Here is a 25,327-nt window from a genome sequence, read left to right as displayed (position 1 = left end):
AATTAGCCTTTACGTGTTCCTTTGAAGGCAACGAACGCAGACACGGCTTCCCACTTGAACACAACCTGACCACCCAAGTGTTCCTAAAGGGAAAAAATCGCTCGGAACTCACAGCAGCAATCCACCGCAATCCACCCATGGAGCGGATTACGGGCTTCAAATGAAAGGCAGGTCGTACAGACTCTGGGGTCAGCATCCCATCATTGTCAAACACACACTGGTGCTCAAAGTTACCTCTAAAAGCATCAAATCGCATCAACATACAAAAAATAACCCCAAAGTTTCACAAATCTTTTTATTATAAAGATTTTTTTTACAGCAACATTACTGCCTGTTTTATGTGACAAAGTTAAATAAAACAAGGTAGGTTATCCACTGCCATCATTGTTAGAATACTCTTTCCACTGTACAGGATATAGTTACAGAAAGCAGTTAAACCACAATTGCATGGGTGCATTAAGCGGGTCCTCCTGACGGCAGGCCATGAACAGCGCTGTTATTCATGGGGAATCAACACCACATCACACAAACAAGAGATCTCCACCTCCGTAGTTCACAGCAGGTTGCTTCTGAGCTCCAGCGTCAGCTTCCGAATAACCACTAATGCTGAATCTTCTCTCCTTCTCACGGTACACATTCCATTTTCCAAAGGACTGTACTCATCGTTAAACCGGAAAATGAGATCTAAATGTCCGTTATTGGGCCAAACACACCTAGTTTCAAAAACCCATTTTGTTCATATAGCTCACAGATGCCCCCTGGTGTCCACAGGCGGTACTGCCAGCCTTTTGTTAAAGTTAACCAGTGTACTAAGGCCACTCTTCATAATAAATTATAATAGTGAAGTCAAAAATGTGCAGTTAGATCCTGTATAGGAAAATCCTATGTTCATTACCCTCACTTTGTTTCATTATTAATAAAATCCTTTTTAGAAGTAGTGTGAGACAGCAAAGCAAATCCACATCGCTACAACAGTTTAAAAAAAGTTAATCAAATGTGGGTCAACACTTGTTTAAGAGTCATAAAATCTATTGGTGGTCACTGAAACAATATGTGGAGTCCTATGGTATTACAATTTAGTACTTCAGGCAGCTTGAGCATTTTTCGAGAAGTGTAACCTTACTGTTTTATTTTCAAGCCCTCCTTGAGGTGAACAATAGTTGTTGTACTGTATGAACTCACAAGCATTTACCCCTAAATCGGCAAGAACGGCTTCATGCCCTGGGTTCTGTGCGCAGATCTCTTTGCCCCGCTGTCGTCCCCCTCCGGCTCCGGGCAGCGGTCAGGGCAGTGCTGTGGCGAGGGAAGCTGGCGCAGGTCTGTGGACGCAGGCGTGGTTGAAGAAGGCACGATGCTTTGGGCGGGCTCCCAGGCAGCTGGGGTGCCAGAACAGGCTGCAATACACTTCACTGCCAATGCACCACAAGTCAAGGAAGAGGGGAAACCAGACACCACACAAGTGTTTTACTGGGGACACCTCATACGCAAAAACAGCCCACTTCTGATTTTCACAATACGGCAGAAAAAAAATAACAAGGGTTTTGATAAAACATACATGCTTGAAGATTTTTGCACTGCCTGGGGTTGAATAGGAACTACTACAAACCCTAAAGCCTTACAGGTTGTTTTTTTTTTTTTTTTAACGGCTGCAACCCTATTTACACTCTTGTAGGTTACAGAGATGGGGGGGGAAATGTCACTTGCCCCACCAAGCAAGGGTGATTTTACAAAAAACAGCATAAAAAAATTAAATTATTGCAGTATACTACAATCATATAATCATATGTGCTACAAAAGCAGCATTTCCATGTATGTAGTTCAGTGCAATTCTTCGGGGTGTTAAATAATGACTGGGCTGGAGCCTTGATCACATGTGTCTTTACAGCTGTACAATGTATAAAGGTTGATGGTTAAGGTCATCCCATTGCATACCTACTAGTACTCGGTTTGCTATAGAAACTACAGCCCCAATAGACCTTGCATCGTTTTACAGATTCAAACAATCTAATGAGCTTGGTACATCTACTATAAAACAGGATTAGAAAAAAATAAATCACTTTTCTCCAAATTTGAACTCATTGTTTAACCTCAGAGATCCAGTTCTAGCAGTTCACGATCCCTGGCTGCCTACCCCAGATGCCCAATTCTGCATGGACCAGTTAAAAAGGGAACAGCTGGTGTTTCTGTCCTACCACAGCATAACATTAGGGGGAGGGGGGGGGTCTCTACACTTAATGACTGATGTGAGATAATTAGCTTATTAGTTTGCCATCACACAACATTTAATTTCTTCTGGGAGTCTTGAATAATGTGAACATCTAAAAACAATCTTACAAAAAAGAAATCGAACCATGAAGGAGACAATTAACCTGAAGTGAGACTTCTGTAATAGCAGTTTGACAAATTTAGCTGCACAACGCTGGGAGATGTCAGGAACATGAACTCATTTACAGCAAGCCTCCGTTTCCTCAAAGTGCGTCTTTCTTCAGGAGCAGTTCCCTAGCGACTTCCCTAGCTTTAGAGGCAAGGGGCCAATCCTACAGTCTAGGAGTCACCTCCCCATTTAAGAAGACAAAGCAGATCCAGCTTATGGCTTCAGCCATCTTATCTTTGGCTGTAGAAAACAAAAAGTAATAAAAAAAAAATACTCCAGTGGTTTTCCTGGCTCCCCATGCAATGCGTTAGCAAGTACACCCCAACAGTTACCTTGCCATTGACCCCTGACATCCCTGGGTTCAGGCCCTGCCCAGACATTATGAAGAGACCAGGGGGCTCAGAGACTCGGTTCAAGAAAACCCACCAAAATTCAGATACACGTAAAATGCCCCAGTCTTTCAATCTGTTATACCAGGACGCTCTGATCTGTATACCCCAGCCAGCGAAGGCACCAGGCAACGGCTGGTGATTCCTCCCCAGCCTATCCCTCCAGATTCAATAAAAAAATCCCCACTCACTGCAGATAAGTTTTTTTTTCCTCTCCCACCTACACGTCTCCCGGCTTCGAATCCTCCAAGCAGTGTCCCAAAACGTCCTGCAGGCATCAGGGTGCCTGACGGAGGAGAGGCAGGCTGCGCCCGTCACGAGGTGTCAGAGCAGCAGGACAGGGGAGAGGCGGGGGGTCTCGAGGCGCGGGCGGCCGCGCCGCGCCGCGCGTCAGGCACCTGTGCCGCGGGCCAGTCTCAGGAGCCGTGGCTGGGGGGGTGCTGGAGGTCCTGCCCTGAGAAGATGGGGTGCAGGAGGGGGTGCAGGTGCAGGGCGGCGGCGGCGGCGGCGGCGGAGGGCCGCGGGGCGAAGAGTGTGGGGTACAGGGCGGTGTGCGGCACGTGGTGCAGGGCCAGCGGGGTGTGGTGGATGGCGGAGGCGGGGATGATGTGGATGGGGTGGCTGGAGAGGAAGGCGGCGTGGTGCGCGGGGATGAGCGAGTGGCCCAGCGGGGACAGGGAGATGGGGGTGAGGTGGTGCTGGGGGATGTGGTGCACCTGGGCCAGCTGCTGCGGGTGGGGGTGGTGGGGGTGCGGGTGGATGCCGATGGCCGCCGCCGTGGCCGCGTGGTGCTGGAGGATGGCGTGCTGCACTGTGGTGATGGAGGTGGCCGTGCCGGCGGCCGCCGCGGGCTGCTGGATGTGGATGTGCTGCAGGGCCGCTGGGGGAGGGGCCGGGGCCAGATTAGCCGCCGCCGCCGCCGCCGCTGCCGCTGCCGCCGCCGCCGCGGGGAAGGTCTTGGCCTGCTTGGCCAAGAGCTGCTGCTGGATGTGCTGCTGGGCCGCCTGCTGGAGCTTGCTGTACTTCTCCATCTCCTCCGGGGTGAAGGTGATGGGCTGGCTCTCCAGCGGGGCCAAGGACGCGTCCTCGTCCGCCTCTGTGCCCATGTCTTCCTCCTCCAGGCTAGCAGGGGGATACCCAGGATAGGGGTGTGCCGGCTGCTGCTGCTGCTGCTGCTGCTGCTGCTGCTGCTGCTGCTGCTGCTGCATCTCGGGCAGCATGGGCTCCATGACTGGGTTGGGGGGCTCCTGCATCGGGTCCTGGGTGGGGTACGACGGCACTACCATAGCCGGCTCTTGCTCAAAGAGTCGGGCCTCGGGCAGCGGCTGAGCTTCAGGAGTCGGGAGCCGCCCCTCCTCCTGCGCCATCTGCTGCACCTCTTCCTCCCTCTGCTGGGGGGGGGGCGGTGGGGGCGGGGGCGGGGGAGGGAACTCGCGGATGGGCTCCACGAGGATCACCTCGGCCCCCGCCTCCGCCGCCTCCGCCCGAACCGCCTTCTCCGCTTCTTCAGGCGGCCGCAGGGGCAGCAGCACCGGCTTCTTGCCCACAGGGAACTTCCCGAATAGGGGCAACATGGCTTTGTTCCCCAAGGAAGGGGGCAGCTTAGGCCCGAAATACCCCTGCGGAGGGTCCTTCAGCTTGATTCCTGGCTTTGCCTGGGTCCCGCTCTCCTCGGTCCCCTTGCGGGACTGCACCTTCTCCAGCAGCTGCCGCGCGGTGAGGGAGTTCCTCTCTTCTGCGCCCCCGGGGTTGCCGCCACCCCCGCCGCCCCCCCCTGCCCCTGCGCTGCCCGGCCGCGGCTGGGAGGAGTTGCTGTTGGCGTGGCCGCCGCTCCGAGCCTGCTCCTTCCGGGGCGGCGCGCGGGACGAGGAGGAGGAGCGCGGGGACTGGGAGCGGTATATCCGGGAGCGGTTGAAGTCCCGGCGGCGGGCCGCGCTGTCCCGGCGCCGCCGCGCCGAGCCCTTGGCGGAGCTGGAGGAGCGGCTGGCCGAGCTGCGGCTGCGGCTATAGCTGCTGCGCTTCCAGCTCTGGGGGCTGCTGCTGCTGGAGCTGCGCGAGCTGCTGTGCCGGTGCCGGCGGCGCCTCTGCCGGCGGCCGTGGCTGCGCGAGCGGCTGGACTCCTCCTCGGAAGAGGAGGAGGAGTAGTGCCGCTGCCTGGACCGGCGCCTGCCGCCCCGCCGCTCGTACTCGGAGTCCGAGGAGAGCTTGGAGCGCCGCCGCGGCGCGTCGCTGTAGTCGCTGTAGCTGTCCGAGTAGCTGCGGTTGCGCCTCCCGCTGTACCGGCTGCTGCCCCTGGAGGAGCGCTCCGAGCTGCTGGAGTAGGACTGGCTGCGGGACGAGGGGCCCCGCCCGGCCCCCCGCCCTCTGCCCCGGTGGCTCCTCCGGTCCCCCCTGCGGGAGGAGCGGCTCCTGGAGCGCTCCGAGTCCTCGCTGGAGTGCCGCCGCTGCTGCTGCTGCTGCTGCTGGGCCGCCGGCTGGCGGCGATGTGAGCGCTGGGAGGAAGAGCCCCCGTCCTCGCTCTCCTCCTCCTCCTCGCTGCTCGCGTGCCGGCTGCCGCGCCCCCCGCCGCCGCCGCTGCTGGAGCGTTTCCGCTGACCGGGGCCGGAGCTGGCTGGAGTCTGAGCCGGGGCCGGGACAGGAGCTCCGGGGTCTGGCTTGTGCCGCTTGGTACTGTTGTGCTCCTCCGAGGGGTTCGCTGGCTCAGAGCCTTTGCCTGCGTCGCCCTGCTCGGCCCCCACCTTCTGAGCCTCCTGCTTCAGGGGGCGCTTCCTCTTCCCCGTGTCCGCGCCATCTCTGCCTGCCGAGGCCTGGGCCGCTGCGCTCTCTTTCTCTCTGCCCTCCTCCTCCCCCGAAGCCCTGCTCTTGCTTTTCTTCCGCTTGTGTTTCTTCTTCTTCTTCTTGGACCTCTCTGCTGCGCTCTCCCCCTCCGCCCCTCCCTCCAGCGCCCCCTTCCCCTTCTCTTTCCGCTTCGACCGCTTGCTGGACTTTTTGTGCTTTTTCTTCTTCTTCTTCTTGCTGCTGTTCTTGCCCGGCGGCTTGTGCCCGTCTGCCCCTCCCGCCGTGCCTTCGCCCTTCGCCGGGGGCCCGTCGTTCTTCTCGCCCGCTGAGGGGCTTGGCGTCTCCGTGCCGCTCGCGGCAGCCGCGGCCTCCCGGCCCCCCGATCCCGTGCCCTCTCCCGCGGGATTCCCCGGCCTCCCGCCTCCGCAGCTGGCCTCGGCGCTCCGGGGAGGCCTCCCCGCGCGGCCCCCTTTGTTGCGCGACAGCTTGAAGTCGAAATACAGCGGGTTGCAGCTGTAGGAAAGCGAGGGCTGGGCGCGCGTGAACTCCAGCAGCTCGGAGGGCCACTGGAGCGTGGTGCTCTCGTCTTTACTGAGAACCGGGAAAAACGGACCTGTGGGGAGCCGGGGGCCCATGTGGTCATCGGCTGCTGCTTGACCGCTGTCTGCTGGTGCCTTCGAGGTGGGAGTGCTGACCCGAGGGGAACCTGCAGCCCCCTCCTCGGGCTTCGCTCTGGGTGTGCTGGTGCCCGACTCAGGCGACGCTCGCCGCGGTTTCTCTTGATCTTTCGCCTGCTTGTCTTCCCTGGGTTGGGACTCCTTCTGAGAGGGGCTGGAGGCTGCCTCCTCCTCCTCCTCCTCCTCCTCTTCCTCTTCCTCCTTGTTGCCAACCTGGTCGGACGCCTTCATGAAGAGCAGGAACTGGAAGTTGGGCTTGACCCTGCAGTGCGCCGGGGGAATGTAATGATAGTACTGGGGCTCCTGGCTAGACGAGCCTTCCTCTCTCTTCATCATCATTTTCAGCTTGGACAGAGTGGAGGCCAAGGCTCCCCCTTCATCCTGCTGCTGCTGTTGCTCTTCCTCGGGGCTTCTGCCTGGGCTGCCTGAACCAGTGCCCTTTGGGGACCCGGAGGACTCCTCCCCAGCCTTCTCCTCGTCCTTGCTGGGTTCCTCGGCTGAAGCTTCCTCGCCATGCTCCGCGAAGACGGCAGCTGCCGTCTCTAGCTTCACGGGGGCTTTCTTAGCAAAGGAGAAAGACACGCTCACTTTGGGCAGGAGGGCTGATGAGGAGGAAGACGAGGGGCTGTTTCTGCCGGCCGCAGCTGCCTGTTTGGGTGATGCCACACTGGTAACCTGGCCACAGCTGGGGATTCCCTTGTCTTCTCCCTGTGACCCCTCCGTTGCACCATCCGAGAGTGGAGGCCCCTCGGGGTTTGGGGCGCCTTCTTCACTGTTCTCCCCGTCCACTGCCACTGTGGTAGCTTTAAACATGGGGCCACTGCCCAGGGCGCTGCAAGACAGGACAGGCCAGCATCACGTCAGGCTGTACGAGCACCGAGAGGTAAAAGCCGGTTTAAAGACTTAACACGCAACGTTAATGCACAATTATTTCTCCATTTCTAAAGCAAAAAAAAGGGATGTGGAGATGCACGAAATTACTGCATGATGCAGGTAGTGGCACAGCCTGTGCTAAAAGTTTCACATTCAGTCTTACATAAGAATTTTTATTTTCCGTTATAAAGGGAGGGTCTTTCATTTACTGGAACAACAGTGACAATATGACCCAGCCAGGGATTTCAAGAAGGACTCCCCCAAGTGCCTGCAGTAATTTCACTGCTCTACTGATGAAATGTCAGTATAGATCCGGCCATGCAAGTCCGCAGTGGCTTTCCGCTAGCTCCGAGCTGCGGCTCTCCCCCCCCCGCCCAGCAGAGGGCGCCGTGTCCTACCAGTCCTGCTGCTTCCTCTGCTCCGCCAGCTCGTGCAGCCGCCGCAGCGCCCTCTCCTGCTTCTTCTCGTCCCGCCGCGAGCGGGACGACACGTTCCGCGCAAACTCCCGCTGCTTCAGCTCCTTCAGCCTCTGAACCGAAAGGCAGAGGAAGGGGCAGGGAGGGAGGAGGGGCGAGAAAGAGGAGAACGAGAGACGGGGAGAGAGTCAGTGACGCGGCCCGCCACACCCCCCCACACGGCTCAGCCAGTGCTTTCCACCACCAGGGCCTAGTGCTCTGCCAGCCACCCGCAGGCCGCCGTGCATCTCCCCCTCGTTTTCACTTTCACAGCAGTGCCTTGGAAATCCACACAACTGCAAGCTGCCCACATCGAGTTCCAGTGTGTTAATCGTGTGGTTTGGTTTTATCCGATAGGATGAAACGGTGACCTAAGCCTGTAAGTTAAAAACGAACTGAATCGATGGATGATGGTTTTAAAGAAGCATTCGCCAGCATTTCTATTCGACTTAGGCACGATTTAGTGCTCCATGTTTATTATCTGATTGGAAGTGTTGCTGAATTGACAGTTTAAACTGCTATGCACACAAGTGTAGAATTTATTTCTAACGCAGCTCAAGATTATTCAATTTTTAAACGAGAAAACCAGAGCTTAAGGTAAAGGAAACTTTTGGAAGAAGGATTCTGCTGAAAGAATGCTTACTGCTGCTATTTCATATGGCTGCTGCTGTTTTTAACATGTTCTGTGTAGCTGGGAGACACGCTTTTCTGCACACAGAACGGAAATACAGTCCTGGCACGCCCAGGCAGTGGGAAACAGACACTGACTGACACTAAAGATGACACAGCAGGAATCACATTAGAAAATAAAAAAAAACATTCAAAAATGTAAAAGTCCTGCCGGGGCGTAATTAAAGCCTTTTGCTTTATTGGGCTCATTGCTCGGGGGGGCAGGCAAGCACTGCAGAAAACCTCGGAGAGCTTCTCGCCGTGTGGAGCCACGCTTCAAAGGGAGAAAAAACACCAATGATTTACTCCCACCCCCAGCTTAAAACTTTTACCACACAGTGTCAGTGAGCTCCTTACCTGTGCTCAGAGCCACTGAGCCACCTCCTCTGCAAGCCAAGCTCTCTTTGGCTTAAGCAGCTTTAGAAAAACTGGTTATTGCATCTTTTTTTTTTGTTGTCTTTGTGCCGATTTTGTTTTTCTTTTGGCAGCAACAAGCAGTGGATCACGACGTTACAAAGCCACAGCTCAGTCTAGAGTGCCTCTCGCTAAGTGTGATGATCGTAGGCAAAAGGCTGGATGAAGGACACAGAGAGCGGGTGGGAGGGAGGCAGGGAGATGTGGGAACGCTGGGCTTCGCGAGAAGGAGTGGAGAGCATGAGGTTAATCGAACGCCAAGGGAAAATGAAACAGGAAAGGGGGAGCAGAAAAGAAAAAAGGTGCAGGGAATCGAGAGGTAGGCAAAGCAATGTCCGAGCTACACAAAGTCAGTCACAGGCGCTTTTATGGCACAGTACCCTGCTGGCTTGAAACTCAAAAGTGTAAGAAAATTCAGCACATGTTGTTAAAGCTTTTTAGCTGGGGGGGGAGAAACAACTCGACAAGCAATGAAATCAAAGTGGCTCTGGAAAACCGCTTTGGTCTGATGACGAAGCACGTTTTCATACAAAAACAAAATGGCAAAGATCCCAATCTTGAGTACAATCTGTAACCAAACAGGCCGTCGAGACGGTGATTCTTGAGGAGCCTCGGGCACGACTGCGTCTAAAACTTTGAAGAGCAGCGCCTGGGCCACATCTCCAGATGATAAACATGTACGTTATGCACAGAAATCTACACACAAAATCAAATCATTGGATTTTGATTTTATCAATCTCGCAGTCCTTAAAGATAGTTTTTTTAATGTTCATTTATAATAATAATAATACATTCATAATAAATGTAGTGATATTTTTAACTTATTTTATTGGTGACTGACCACACCACTGATAGTCATGTATAATAATCCCTGGAGATTCTGTAATCATCTTATTAACCCAGTTAAAAAATCTGGAACTTCTCCAGTGCACTACTCTTCTGCACGTATAGAGCACATTTCAGCAGTGCTCTGCTGCAGACCTTGTTTCTTTAAGAATTACCTGTATGGTTAAAGAAATACTGTGCATGCATAAAACTCACATGCTGCTACTTCCATCCCCTGCACACTGGACATTGCTTTGAAAGGGCAGATAAGCATCAAGCAGTAATTAGTGATGGACAAAAAAAGACAAGTCATTCACTAGATGAAGTGGGGCCAAGGGCAGACACGTATAATTATACAGCTACACAAGCCAGTAGAGAGAAACTCACGCTGGTGGTCTGGACGCCCATATTTTTAGAAGGGTTTGCTGGCAATACATCAGCTGAAAGATGTTAAAACATCGCAGAACCAAAAAAAAAAAAAAAAAAATGAAAAAAGAGGAAAAATAAAGAGAAAAATAAAAATTAAGCATTACAGGGCAAGCAGTCTCGACAGATCAGCACTCAGCACAGAGCTGAGTGGGGCAGAGAGCGAGGGGGAGTGAGGTGGAGAGGCGGGGAGGGGCTTCAGGCAGAAGTAAGCTGTCTTCCCAAATGGCTGATATGTGCAGAGGATAATTGCTCCTCACCCCTCCTACCAGTACTGGTACAGTACATGCTGTGGCCTTTACTGCCTCACTTCACAGATATTTTCTGCTCACTGGACCCATTTCTTCCCCTTGAATAGTAATAATGCATGGCTCCTTCCTTCAGCTACACAAACAATTAATGCACAACATTTAAAATGCATGCACATCTGTTTTGCTGGCAACTAAAGGCTTAGGGTATAAAACCCAGTTTGCATGCCTGCAGCAGAGATCAGCAATATGGCCTAGGATGGAACCTGCAATTTAAGAAGAAAGAAAGGAGAGAGCTTTTCCAATGCAGCTGGGGAGGATTTTAAAGTGCCCTGCAGGTTTGTGTTAAGGATAGATTGCAGACTCACAAGCAAAGTTTCTGAATGACACATCCCACCCCTCCCTGCTCATTTTTTTCAGGTTAGGGAGGAAGAGGGTGAAGGGACAGCGCTTTTGTTTTTTAGAATCACTAAAAAACAATTTAGTTAGAGTCGCCAATTATTTTCGCTGCGCTTAAATTATTTTGAGCAACCAGAGAGTGTGTTTTTTTGTCATGCCTCGACTCAACACGATCCTCACCTCCCCCCCCGCCACAATGTGCACACAGGAGAGAATGAGGAAGTGCAGGCAGACATCTCCCACCCACCCACCCACTTCTGACCCACTCGGTTTTTTAACAAATCCCGCGCGTCACAGCCCCGTACCAGAGGTGTGGCGCTGACAGGAGGAGAGATGTGTTCCAGCCAACGACCAGAGGGGTCGCTACTGCTGAAAACCAGAAGAGCCCTGGCCAGCAAACACCACCTTCATCCACGCAGCCCAATGTGCCCCACTGTTTGGAGAGCCCCACCCACACAACCCAGACTCAGACCCGGGACCTCAGAGCTCAAGCTGTGCTCTAAGGATGGGTGACGTACTCTTTGCTACAGCCAAAGATATAATTCCTGCTTATAGAAACGTCGCCCTACAAGCTGCTCTAGCTCTGGGGCCTGGTAGAAGGCAGACTCGAGGCATCACGAGGCTGGGCTGGTGCAACGTGAGCACTCAGTCACAGCCCTCTGACACAGGGGCAGCAGGGACTCCATACGGATGGGTCTGTTCACCGCAGACAGAACGGCAAAGACGCACCGTTTCAGGTGCCGTCTCCGGACCGATTTAAGAAAGCAAAGACTGTCACTGATTACTATCCCATATTTCTACAACCTGCTGCGTTTTTATGGCATCAAAGAAGAACCCCAAGATACATTTTCAACTGTGAAGTTCCAACTGTGAAACAACTGAGTTTTGTAGGGCCTTATTAATGACATACACTGCTCATGAATGATGATAGCGTGTAGCCCAGGCTCTAAGCAGCTAGATAGAGAGGGGAACACAATTGGGACGAACAGGCAAAGGCCATCCAGATAAATGAAAGCACACTCGCCAAGTGATTCTCGTGTGTGTCTTCAGATTGAGTAGCAGTCAGAGTGGAAAATCGGAGTGTTTTAAATGTGGAGACTCAAGGGTAAGCACAGAAGACTCGCTGACACGCTCAGTGATTTATGGAATCAAACAGACAGATTAATGGACTGCAAAGAGGTGAAATCAGCTAAAGCAGCTGAAATGCAAGCGAGTCAACTTCGATTAAATTCTCCTCCTCCCTGTAAAAGTTAAGTAACTGCAGATGTTAAAAAAAATGTCCTGCTGTCCATCTGTAGCCTTTCTGATGTTCTAACCTACTCAGAATGCAGTAGCACTCTGGCAGTTTAGCCTCCAGAGACTTCAGGCCGGGCAAGTCTGCCCTTTCGTCTTCATTTTTGGCATCAGAAAGATCACTGACCTCCATTTCCATTTTAAGGGCGTCAGACTGTCAGAACAGAAGACTTGACCTGAAGTTTAGTGGACACTGACAGTGACTCTGCTTTAGGAATTATTTCATCTCCACTTCCCCTCAGGATGCGAAGATTATCAGGTCTAACTTTCTCCCAATATAATCAACTAACTGTCAAGGAAATGAATGGGATATTACAAGCAGCACACTGAGGCCTGTCATGTCGGGTCATGAAACTGCACTCTGGCTAAAAGGTCTTGCCTGTGGCAGGAAAGGTGAAGTGACCAGGAACAGCAGGTGACGTGTATGTTGATATACCTGTGTGTTTGAGGGTGAGCAAACCGTTTGGAAGGAAACCAAACTTTACACTCAATTTGAATCCTAACCATCTCTAAGGACTGCACATTAAACTTTTTTTTTTACTTTATACCATCAAAGCTGGAAGACAGAATTGCTGTGTTCAGTGCCACAGTGTGAGATTTGTATGATCACCGATTGAGTGAGATCATTGCATCATCCTTACAAAAGGTGTTTTAGGGTGGCTATGGATTTCTGGCATTAACTGATGACCAAAGCAGCCCAATTACAAATGCAACATCTTTTGTTGCAGATACTTTATATCTGTACATCTATGCAGATTCACAAAGATATTCCAATCAGGTTTTTTCTTCAGTATTTTTTAAACAAGCATCTTTCTTTTACAAGATAAAGTGTTTGATTATACTGTGAAGTATAGATTAGTATAGCATAGATTACAATGTATTCTTTAAGTTTTCCAATTTATGCAAAAAAGAAAAGATTCGTTGAGCATTACTGGTCAGCCAGTAGCAAGCACTTATTGTGATAGGTTACGGTCTTTGAAACCTCTGCTGGTTCAACTCAGTTTCTTAATTAGGCTGAAAGGTAAGGTTTTCACACTACCTTAGGCAAGCCAAGCAGCGTTGCTTAAGCCTGATGCATACCCCCACTGCAGCATCCTATTACACACACACTTTTGGCTGTCAAATGCTCGTTGTTACCTGACCTAACTTTCAATGCAGGTGTTACGTTGTCTGTATGGAGAGATTTAAACTGATTTTAAGAAATCTAACAGAAGCATAATTAGACTTGCCCATCGGGCTACATGAAGCAGGTGTGTAGTGCGTCAGTGCAACAGGCCCAGGACTCATCAGGACAGCACAGGTTAGCATGCGAGTGCCCCCACCTGCTTGTGTGCATGATCATAAGAGTTGATGTGGTTGTCGAACTCCTGATGCTTCTGGTACTGCTTGTCGCAGAGCTCACAATAGAAGTTCGCTCGCAGGTCCTCCAGAGCCTTGGCGATGGCCTTCTCCTTCTCGGCATAGTCCTGGAAAAACAGCAGGAGAGCTGTTGTAGACCCGATTAATTTAGAAGCGGAAGAGGCAGAGACAGTGAGGCTTCTCATAAACCCAAATGATCACATAAACCCGAGTTAAGGGAAAACGAGGGAAACAGAACTTCAGCTGTGAAGTGTTTGAAGAGGTAGGCAAACAAAGAGACACATCTGCTGGACTGGTAATCAAAGGCAAAGCAGTTTAAATTACCATTAATGGGAGAACTTGCATTAAATTGCAGGAAATATCATAACAGGAAAAGAAAAGGATACATTATAATGCATTTTTGTGGTATAAAACCTGTTAAAAAAAGTTGATATTACAACTGGAATACATCCTCTTGTCTTCTCATACACCGAGGTCAGATTCCAACACAGACAGAATAATTGCCAGTGTAAATGTAAATGTACTCAAGTGAAGGGCATTGAGTAAAATTCCTAGCATGCACTGCAAGACAACCAGCAATGTCACCAGGCTACTGCCTTCCCATAATCCATTCTAGATCTGGATTTGAGGCAAGTTGGATCGAAGAAATGAAGGAAAACATTTTAACACAGATATTCTTTTCTATTATTTTGTTCAAATAACTATGCAGTGATCGCTGATGTGTTTATGGTGGTCGGTGTCACTGTTGGGCACTACTGCCAGCACACCTTTAGGTAATCTAAGCACCTATTAAGATCAAGGTTTTCAGCAGTTACATACAAACATAAATGCACCAATCTAGAACAGTACGTAGTAGCAGTACACTGAGGAACGATACTGACATGCAAACCTAAATCGTGCATTATTGCTTACAAGCACCGATATGCTAATTATGATTCTAGTTTAACCTTTTTTATACATTTTTCTATTTGTACACTAGCAAAAAAAAAGTCATACAATCTCTTACACTGTTTCCTATTTGTTCCCAGAATTTGTAAAGACCCCTGGCCTTGAGCCCTGCCCTGGCACATGGACACACACAAGCACAGCACACATCAAAGTGTTGAGACAGCAGCCGGGTAAGCCTTACTGGAGAAGATCCAGCGAAAAGGAATGCAGGCCTATTAAAATTCAGACGAGATCCTCTTGCTATCGACTGGATCTTGTAAAGCAATAATAAATGATTTTTTCTTAACTTTCCTGAATGAAATATTAGAGCCCCTTTCAAGAGCACTACCCGCCTCTTGCTACAGCTGAGGAATACCAATAAGTGCAGAGGTGGCCTGCATGCACAGCTCCTCCCTGCAGAGCAGCAGCTCTCAGGGCCCTCACCACTGCACAGTGCAGCAGGCAGGCAGGCAGGCACCCGCCCCACCAACAAAGCACTTTCGGTCAGTATGAGGATATTATGAAAACCAGGGTGGACGCAATAATGAACTACATGTAAACACAGCAATTCGATGTGTACTCATTTGTTTTGTTTTTTATAAAGCAGTCGCTTTGCAATGTTCTCTGCGCTGTATTTTCAAGGCACCATGATACACTCAACGGCCAACAGATCAGAAAAGCCCTGTCAAATGAATAGACACCAGCACATGAGTTCTTACTCTTATTTATCTTTAATAATAAAACAATCGCTGATCTACAACTGTGTCGCCTGTGCTGCGTCTCCATCAGGTTCCAGGGAGAGGAGTGGGGCAGTCAGGCTACATCAGGCTTCTCCTCGCATCACAGATCTATACTTCACACTCCCACAGCAGAGGACTGACACGATGAGACATCCAAGTGTGATGCACTAATCATTCTAGGCTCCCGGGACAATGCAATGCAAGCACATTTTCAGCATTTACTTGTTTTCTACCTTATTTTAATGTAAGGGGCTTTCAACAAAATGAAAGGATTATTAGGAGGCAGGCTTTAGCCCTTTGCCTTTGGTTATCAGCATGAGATAGAGAAATGCACATGCAGCCAGATTTCTATTCATTTGCTTTTTTTATTTTTAAAATAAATGTTTACCTCCCCATAAAGTTAGAATCTCTCATTTCATTTCTAAGCAACACAGTTATGACCCTCTCACCCACTGTGACTGCCAGGCAAGAAGACGCGTGAGTCCAGCCCACGCTGTTTCAGCACAAGCACACACTGGACACCTGAACCGGCAAAGGCTTGAGAAAATCTCTTCACTTACCTTTCCAACACCTTTCCCCAATGCGCCAAACCTCCAAGTCTTTATTCCTCACCATCACTCAAATTCCCTGTGGTTAACAAGAACCTGCTCACGCTACCTCCCACAATTTGGGACCCCCTAGACCTCAAATCTGAAGGAAATCAAATTTGTTTTCAAACGAAACTTTAATAAAAACATGTATAGCAATAAACCACCCAGCTTGAAGTCTCATTTTTCACAGTACTGTTCCAACTTCAATCTCTGTGCCTGTTCCTCCTGCAGCATTGATGTGCACGACATACTGTGATCTTAAATTCATTTTCTATCCTCTGCCTCCTTCACCAAACTTTAAAAGCCAGATCACTCCAAGTACCTTTCAGAAGTAAGCCAACATTAACTGTAGGTCAATCACACAGTTCTATTACACTTCCTGATGCAAAAGTCATTGACAAAGACTATGCTTACGAGTGACATTGATACAGCCTGCCATCAGCACAGAAAGGCATGTCATATCTCTCAGACTGGAAAAGCCATAACACTCCCCCCATCTTTGTAATAATTGTCATTTGAGACCTTTACTGGTCCATAGACTCCCAGAGAAAGATCTGATTGTGGTGTTTGAGAGAGAAAATCTTATGCTTGTCTGTGAATCTCATCAGATTTCATCTTTGTCTCCACCAGGCAGAAGCCCCTCATTGACCGTGTAGATACATGAGCTCAAACCCCAGGGGGCTGGCTTAAAACTCTCAAATGTGTTTCAATGTCAGGTCTGACACAAATTAGAACTTAGATCTACGGAGGTAAAAGACAAAACACAAGAGAGTTGACAGTGGTTTCAGTCCCTGATAAGCCACTTTTATAAAACACAACTAAAGCATGATGTAATTGTAATCGTTTGGGTCAAAAACTCCTGCAGGTGTATCTCACACTGTGCCGGTGATGGATATAAAAGCATACGTTCTACATTTTTCCATTACAATTTGCAAATGGAAAGTTGTGGCACCCTTATTTTCATTTTCCACTTCATTATTTAAGAAAATACATTAACAGGTCTGAACTCTTGAATTCTGACTGGGTGCAATTTGCATTAAAATAATGACCCCTTAGATGTATGATGATTTCTAAAACTAATCTTTTGATGGTCTAATGAATAAAAATAAAATGGTGAGCCATTTCCTGAATGCAGTCTTTTCCCCACAGCAATTTATAAAATGGAAAAAAAAAACAGAAGTCTGTAACACATCTCTCCAATATCAAAATGTCATAACTGATTGGTCAATTATATGTGGTCCCAACACTACTCTTAGCACAGAGAAAAAGCCTGCTTCGCCACCATCAGCTGTTACGAACAGAAATGATCACTATGATAAAAAAAACAACTTAAAAAAACCATACAGCTCACACAATTAACCTGCTTTTAATTCACCGCTGCTAATTTAAACAGTGCAAATACAACAAACTAGGGATGAATAATTAGCTTGTTATTACAGAAATCTGCATATAATCTAAGGAGCTGAAGACACAAGTAGTCTTGTAGTAACTTGCGTAATTCACTTAATTTGCTTAATTTACTGCCGTTTCCTGGAGTTAATCAATAAAGGCATAAGGGATAAATAAATGTAGCTTAATGATACTGATAAAATGCACTGGTGAATGAATGCATCAAATGGAAGGCATTATCCACAAGTAGGCTATAGAACTGTATAAAGAAGTACACATCTGTGCACATACACAGGTTTACGCTTCTGTCCATGTGGAACGAGCAAAGAACGAACAGGCCAGTTCTGCTGAGGAAAGATGTTCTGGACTGAACACAGGTGGCAATGTGGTACTTCTCAGAACTGGATCTTGAGGTCAACTTCTTTGACGTATAGAACCTGCCCAGGGGAATATTAAATACCATATTAAACTCCACCTTTCCTAAAAGAAGGTGCTATGATTTATGATTAAGATCTAACGGTGTTCCGAGTATGTGCTCAAGTCTGCCCTGAGCTCCACGCCAGCCCGCTCTCTCAGTACTGCCCTCCTGGGAGTCCCAACACTTCCCAGACACGTGCAGAAGGCACCCAAGTCACCCATTCAAGCTCGCAGCTCTCCTGGGCTCCTGATTAGCCCTTATCAAAACTGAAATTCCATGCTGCCAAAAGAAATGACACAGCAGACGATTATGTTGCAGCACAAGCATGTAGTTACTCACGAAAAAAGCTTTTATAGCATTAGACTGAATTGATCAAATTCGGAAAACTCCAAGCACTACCATCAGTCTCTACTTCTGGAATTCAGCATCCAGTTTGAAAGCACTGCAGAGGGAAACCTCTCCATGGAGCATTAGCAATACAAAGAAAAATGAAATTACCGGTTTCTGCTTCCCCCGTCTCCGTATGGGTCCCCTAAACACTCCTTTGAAGTTCCGGAGGCGGCCGTTCACGAGCCCTGTGGAGCCACTGGCCACGCAGCAGCAAGACATGCGCAGAGGGAGGCCCCCGGCGTGCATGAGCACCCGCAGACGGACAGACGGCCCCTCTCCCCGGGCACGCTCGCAAAGACAACCACCCGGCCGCCTCCTCCTGCCTCTCTCCGTTTCCTCTCCGCTTACATGTGGCACCAAGAGCGGATGAAAGCGAGGGGCTCTGCAGCACACAGAGGCATTTTCCGTCCCCCACCAGCAAGCCCAGCCAGTCCTCTCTGCTTACATGGGAGGATTAGAAAGAGCTCCTCTCCGAGCACGGCAAGCGACAACCCCAGAGTTAAATTAAGGCACGTCTTCCCTCTCTAGCGCGCTATCTCAATGTATTCAACTCCTACTGAAAGGCCTGTGGGCACTTGGGTCTTTCGGCAACCAGTAATGCGGATAGTCTTCCGCCTGGGGCTGCTGGTGAACAGCACAGCCTTAGCTGGTGAGTCAGGGCCCTGGGAACAGAGCTGTCAAAGACCTTGCAACACAACAAGGTGGACAGCCGCGCACGCAGCCAGGCCGACACCACACCTGCAGGGAGGACCTTGGCCGTTGAGGTCTCCTGCTCTTCCCAGGAGCTGGCTGAAACACGTGGGAAAAGTCCCCGAGGACACGAATCTTCTAATTCCCCAAAGAAGCACTGACAACGTCCCAACGTCATTAAACCATTGAAGCGACTCACTTTTCAGACAGAGCTCCATGATTGCGGCAGGGAATTCTATTGGAAAATACTGCTCCCTCAGTGGGCTCTCAAAGATCTCCCTGGTTTCAACTTGAGCTCTTCACTTAATTAAAAATCTCAACCGAACTAACAAACTTGAAAAGGTACCAAATAAGCGATTTACTTAATTTCTACTTAGGTGAAGTTTAAAGGTAACCTCCAACATGTTTTGGGAACCGAAAACAGTGTTTAATCTGATGTTATTATCGATGTTGCAATAACAGAGCAGTATGGCTGAACGATAAATTATCAGTTATGTGGTGACTATGTTGTGATAAAACAAAGGGTTTCAGCTTTCTGCCTAGGAACTGCAGTTAAGAGATCTAAAAATACACCTTCTTTGCAAGATAAAACTAAAGAAATCTATAAAACTATCAATTTTATAATTATTATTAGCAGAACTCCAGGCAAATGCATGAACTGCACATTAGGTGCTCTCAGGGGAGACCCCTTGGACAGTCTCCAAGGTCCCCAGGCATCCAATGAACAAAATGTACATGGTTTCATAAAACATGATTTCTGGTTCTGTGATGGACCTTCAGCGATTGTCACAAAGTCACAAAGTGTGGCTCCTTGTAGATGAAGAGCCTCATCTGCTTCATTTAAAAGGTAAGAATGGTGTTTGTGCAAAAGAAGTGGATGTAATTTAATTGTGTTGCTGTCTATTAGTTTTCCAAAACATGCTGTGCCCCTAGGAGTGCTAAATAAAGCTCCTACATTTTTTACAAACCATTGATGAAACCCGTGGGTTGATTTATAAGGGAGAGAACTAAACCAGGAAGGCCCTATTTAATAATTAAAACAAAGCTACAGATTAATACAAATTAATTAATAAAATTACAATTTTACTAATACAATGTATGCAAAACAAACACACACGACTTGAATGACAGCCTTAAGGGAAATTCCTGGAGATGAGCTGTTCAGTACAGCTGGCAAACTCCCACTCACAACCAAACTGTCGACAGCTGTACCCCCACATCCATGTGAAAGATCAGGGTGCTTCTTAAAGACCTCGGGGAGCCCTGTGGGCAGGCAGAGCCGTACCTTGTACTTCTGTCTCAGCTCCTCGGTGTCCTCCTTCTCCACCTCCAGAGCTCGCCTCTTCTCGGTGGCGTCCTCCGCATAGTCCAGCTGCCAGAACCGACACAGCGCTGTCAGAGGGGCAGCACCGCCGCGGGCTGTGCCTCTCAGACACACACGCAGGCCGCCACACACACACACCTGCTATGTCTTTCTAAAAAACAGAGCTAGGGCATGCACACTCATCACTGTGCTGAAATCTACACCTCGGCATCATCCCTTATCCCAAAATGATTTCACTCTGAGGACACTGTACTGTGCACAGCGTTTCAGAGCAAGAATCAACGCTCAGTCTATACAGACAGGAATATAAAAAACATGTTTCTGAATCATTCATATTGAGCTATATAATACTAATAAATCGGACAGCATGTGACACTGACACCACAAAGGAAAGGGAGTGGTTTTCATAATTTTACGATCTCAGCATGCTTGGGATTGTGGTCTACAGATCGCAGACAATATCTTCCTACAGGCACACACTTCAGGGAGATTGTGCTCCATGAACACACTTCATGTATTCTACACAAACCTGAGGCACTTTTAAGCCCTAGAAATCGATACAAGAAATCATAATTAAATTCAGCTTTAAAATGAAAAAGCAAGTATCTATAAATAGTTGCATTTCTTCTTAATGTCTGTGTCAATGATTTATAACAACTAATAAAATAAGGAAATGATTTGCAAACATTTTAGTTCACCATCAGTTAAAACTGCCTAGAGGACCGATAAGCCAAAATGGACAAATAAAATAAGCACAGACTTACAGGTGTTCCTCCAGCTGAACTTTAAAAGGCCTTCTGCTTAAAAAATGTGTTTCTTTGGATCCACAGCCAAATTTTTAATTTCAAAAGCTGATTCTGCAGTTCATCCGAAAAGCCCAATCTTCCAAATAACATGACAAATGTGACTGACTCCTGAGCTCGTGGAAACCTGCTGGCAATGTTGGCTGGTATTTATATCTTTGATATATGTATATTACTCAGTATTGGACTATATATACAAATTCGGGCTCCTTTTTCCTTATTTTACCCCCTATTCTTTAGCAGCAGACCAAGACTGTTGGCTTAGGATGAAACTCTTGGTGCACATTGTCCTTGTGGGCACTGGGATTCTCCTGCCCTGGTGTAGATCCCTCCCAGAACGGTCAAACAAGCCCATTCACAATTCCACATTCACATTGTTTAACATAATGGTCTTAACTCACCACTTCAGAACATGAACACTGAACAAACACTGCCCCCTGCAGGAGAGGCACAGCTAACGCAGTGTGCGCCTACCTCCATCTCCATGCGGCCCATTCCCATGACATCATATTTGAGGATGATGGGGACAGGGTCTGTCCTGCCTGCGAGAGGAGAGAGACAGAGAGAGAGGAGTGGTGAGACACAAATGAGCTAACCTGGACAGCCTCCTTGCAGTGTGTTGGGTTAGAGATTTTGCCTTGAAGTGCAGAGACCAGAAAAGCTACAGTGAACCAAACACCAGCCATTCTCACAGCTTACAAGCACTGGATGGAGGTTTGCACATTTTTGTGGCTCTTTGTCAACATATAATCACAGTTCTGTATAGAATTTATTTTAGATTCAATCATTAAGATACACTCTTGCAGACTAGGTATGCATTGACTGCAGGGGACTACTTTGATGCTATTAATTTTAGAAAATCAAATTGTAAAGAAATCTACTGCAGTTTCTCTCCTGAGCATCCTGAAGGCAAGCTGCGCTCGATGTTAACTCTCATAGGCTCACATCACATTCTCTGCCGCAACACATCAGAAAAAAAACATTACAGCCCAGAACAACAATTAAGGTTGTAAAATTATACTGCAACCCTTATGGTATGTTTGCAACATATTTAAGAAACGTGAATAGTGGAGTAGTCTTGTGGGGACTCATCTACTGTAACACTGTATATAATCAGTATCCTATGATCTAACAGCATGTTATTTGAATTACTGCTCAACACTACAGATTTGTTACACTCCTCTTCTACATACTGTACAACACTGGTACGTAGCAGCTCAAAAGACAGAGGGCTTAGGCCTCTGGCCTAATCAAACAAGCTGAGAACTGACCCACTCAGAGTAAAGGATTTCAGTATACATACAAAAAGACTCATGGGATACCTGCCTGCATGCACATGCTCTGCATGTGCCCACACTTTTTTCACGGAGTGCCTGAACATGTGGAAAGGCATGGTACAGGAACATAAAGATGCTGAGTTTCCAAAGTCCATGTGACCGCATTCCTTGCTGTCTCATTTGTAACTGCACTAAATTTCATCCCTGCACTGTGTGCACTTCTCATGAAATGTTCATCTAAATGCGCCAGCTGACTTTCTCAGCACCCTGCAGAGATGTGTCCCTTGAGTTCCACACCAGAAAGCGCACACGCACCCACCGCCTGCGTTACCACGCACACCTGGCCTGGCCCTGCAAAAAAATGTCTCGGGAATCATCTGTCCCTACTGCAGCTATGGAAGGGGAGGTGGATATTGAAGCCTACGTCCCAATTATCAGTTCCCGCACGCAACGCAAGCTGTGAAAAGGACTAGCCGAGAAAGAAAATTAACTCTGGGGGGAAAAGAAAAGGGAAAAGAAAGGACAGAAAAAAAAATCAAACTATGTTGGAGATTGATACATATTGTTTAATCCACTCATAAACAGCCAAACAAAGCAGAAGAGAAGGATAAGGAGACAAGCACTGAACTACGGCAGCAGGGTGACATCACTGGCTTGTGTTTGCCATGATGACAGTGCAGGAGGGGATACTTACCTTGGGGAGGGGGGGGGGTACAGGGGGTGGGGTGGGGTAGGGACAGAGGTCCTTAAACAAAGAGGCACAACACACAACTGTAACAATGCTGCTGCTGCCAGGTACACAACGATCAAGAGGCTCCAATTGGTAGGCTTGTTATTCTGATTTAATTTGTATAAAAACCTCTCAAGTGTTTATACCCTTGGGCGAATGCAGTTTTCCGTTTTTATTTTCAACTTAATTCACTACGACGGTGCAAATTGAGACCAAATATTTTCATCTTAAGGCGGGCTCGGAATTCACAGGACTGTTTTAAAATCAACTCGTTTCTTTGGTTCCCCGCTCATCAACATGAAACGCCTTAAAGGACCCGAGATTGTAGAGGCAGTGAGTGTTCAGTCTTCTTCTACTGCGTCCACTAGAGAAGTCACACAAGTAGAATCTTTAAAATGTGGACTACAGAGTCCAGTAAATGTTACAATACTGTAAGAAGCAAAACTCATTGGAGTGACAAGGGAGATTGAGCAGAGCTTTGTGGTTTGGCCTGTATTCCAATTGTTCAATAGAGGTTAGGGCCCTGGACTGGCAAGATATTGTGGATATCTAGTTGGGGAACTGTTGCTGTACCACTGAGCAAGGCACTTGCCAAATTAATAATACAGGCAGAGAAAATTATGGGTTTTGCCATTTTCCCCCAACCTACTATTTGTGTTTGTAAAATAATGTACACAGAGGATAGGTACTTTGTAAGCATACACATTCATCATTAGTGCTGAGTAGATTAACAAATAAAACAGTTTTATTTGTCAGTGTCGACACAGCAAGCCCCGAAAAGGGCAGCAATCTGAATTAATGTCCCTTTCACAAAAGTGCTGGGTGAAGCCAAACACGTCAGATAACATCTTAATCAATGCACTGGCTCACAAGAGTATTTGTACTTTAAATATGGCCAAAGAAGAACAAGGCATTTCAAAGTTTAAAATAAACTGTAATTAACGGTCAAATGGTCAAACTAAACAAGCAGAGTCCTTATCGTTATTAATTCCAAGCCCCCTGAAAATCATTTGGTCTGTTTTTTGTGGGTGTGTCTGAAAGGCTTTTCGTATGTTTTGCGATTTAACAGCTTCAGCCCAATGATATAATTAACGGCTTTGAGGACAGGTCAGCTAGACTGGATTTCATCAGGGTTTCGCAGCATGACCTCTGCAACAGTGCCCAATAACCCACCTGCATGCTCCTGCACTGAACTCCTGAACCTGGGCTAGACCAGATTCGCATCAGATCTTGGCCAGGCATGCCCCCTTTAATAACGAACACTTAAAAAACTCAGAAAGGGGAACACCATGCTAAAACGAACTAAAAAGCTACAATAAAGATACTAAAGATCCTTCAATTTGATGGATCAAGCTGTAAGATATTATAAAAAGAAACATCTCCTGACTACACTGAGAACAGCAGAGTCATAGAACACAGTTCCTTAAACTTGGAATCAGTTGAAATTAGAGCTACTGTCTTTGCAGAGACTGCTTAGAAAGTTAGTGTTGTGCAAAAAGAAAAAACAATTGTGAAAACTGCATACTGTGGAGCAATACTGTGACCTTGGGGAACAGAACACAATGCCCATGGACAATGGCAGTGCACATCAAAGGGCTCAGTGTGACCTGTATATGCTGGTTACAACTTGCTTATGTGAAAGGACATGGCACACAGCTACAGGAAGCTGCTCAGGGATCGGCACGCATGCAAGTTTGCTCCACAGCACACTGCTTTTCAACAAGGTAGTCGCGTGACCAGGCACACAAACTTCATAAGCAAACTCCAGCGTTTATTCCAGGTGGCAGTCTTTAAAGTGCGGTGAAGTGGCTTTTAGGAGAGAGGCACTTCAACAGATCTGAAGTGAGATCAGGTGAGAGGACGCCCACTGGTCTTGGATCCTGTCAGGCTACACTGAGCTGAGAGTTAAGGTCTATACTGTCTTCTGTAAGGCCAACAGGCAGTGCAGGGGCCAGGGCTACGAAACCTTGATACCATCCAGTACAAGCCCCTTCGTTCGCTCTCTGTGCGTTCCTGCAATGTGCGCAGTAGTGCCAGTGTCCCCTTCATAACAGAGGTGGGGGGGGGGGGGGGGGAGATCAGGCCCGGGAAGTATTAGAATCTTACAAAATTTTGTTTCATATTTAGACTGATTTTCTTTTGTTTTTAAACAAACAACAACGTCCCTTCTAGCATCACCCATTCAAATGGAAAAGGATCAGACAAAATGTGCATTAAGGTAAAGGGTGGGGGGGCGGGGGGGGAGGGGGATGGGAACGAAAAACAAAAGGAAATATTAAATAAACGTATAACAATAGAGACCAAGCAGCAGAATGAAGGCTACAACAGAGAGAGAATTTAAGCCTATTGTATTTGTGCACTGATGACAAAAAAAAGAACAATTCAATCGGGGAAAAATAAAAATTACCACTAAGTTTACCATCACCACAACATGGCCGGGATCATAATGCTGCAAAAAAGAAACACCAATTGGTTAAGCAAGAACATTGAGGAACAAAGAGGCAGCAGGCAGAGGGGGACTAGCACGCCTTTCCTCTCCTCTCTGCTCCACCACGCACAGTCACAGGGGCCGCGGTCCACACCAGCACACTGCCCTCACCACTCCCTCCTGGCTGACCGCGCGCTTCTAACGAGAAAAAGGCTCCCAAGCGCCACCAAGGGCTTCAGCTGTTTCCTTCCACACTCACGCCAGGTGCCAACACGTTAAGCCCGCAGGGTTGTTTACTCTAAGGACACCCCCACCTCCAGCTCGGACCCGACCCCCTCCCCATCGCTCGGCGCTGCTGCAGCGCCCACGCGCTGGACACACCGCTCCTCCTCACGCCCCCACCCTCTGCTGCTGCGCGGCGCTCCGTCTCCCACAGAGCCCC

At 48.3% G+C, this 25,327-nt stretch overlaps 1 protein-coding gene across 7 annotated transcripts in view; it reads right to left on the bottom strand.

The window, feature by feature from the left end:
• Window positions 1–281: 281 nt before the first annotated feature.
• gpatch8 (G patch domain containing 8) overlaps window positions 282–25,327 on the bottom strand; it is a 63,753-nt gene continuing 38,707 nt past the window's right edge. For 3 of the 7 annotated variants that reach the window (XM_088623336.1, XM_088623338.1, XM_088623337.1), the window contains 6 exons: window positions 24,865–24,906; window positions 20,925–20,992; window positions 19,609–19,695; window positions 13,143–13,286; window positions 7,490–7,620; window positions 282–7,050 (listed from right to left, as the gene is read on the bottom strand). In XM_088623336.1, the coding sequence (XP_088479462.1) occupies window positions 3,180–7,050; window positions 7,490–7,620; window positions 13,143–13,286; window positions 19,609–19,695; window positions 20,925–20,951 (4,260 nt within the window). In that variant the 5' untranslated portion in view covers window positions 20,952–20,992; window positions 24,865–24,906 and the 3' untranslated portion in view covers window positions 282–3,179. The remainder of the gene's footprint in view (window positions 7,051–7,489; window positions 7,621–13,142; window positions 13,287–19,608; window positions 19,696–20,924; window positions 20,993–24,864; window positions 24,907–25,327) is intronic. The other 4 variants (XM_088623331.1, XM_088623334.1, XM_088623335.1 and 1 more) reach the window with 2 other exon arrangements.

The sequence above is a fragment of the Lepisosteus platostomus genome, chromosome 28 (genome assembly GCF_059453375.1).
Source record: "Lepisosteus platostomus isolate fLepPlt1 chromosome 28, fLepPlt1.hap1, whole genome shotgun sequence".
NCBI lineage: Eukaryota > Metazoa > Chordata > Actinopteri > Semionotiformes > Lepisosteidae > Lepisosteus > Lepisosteus platostomus.
This window is presented reverse-complemented; position numbering and strand designations above follow the sequence as displayed.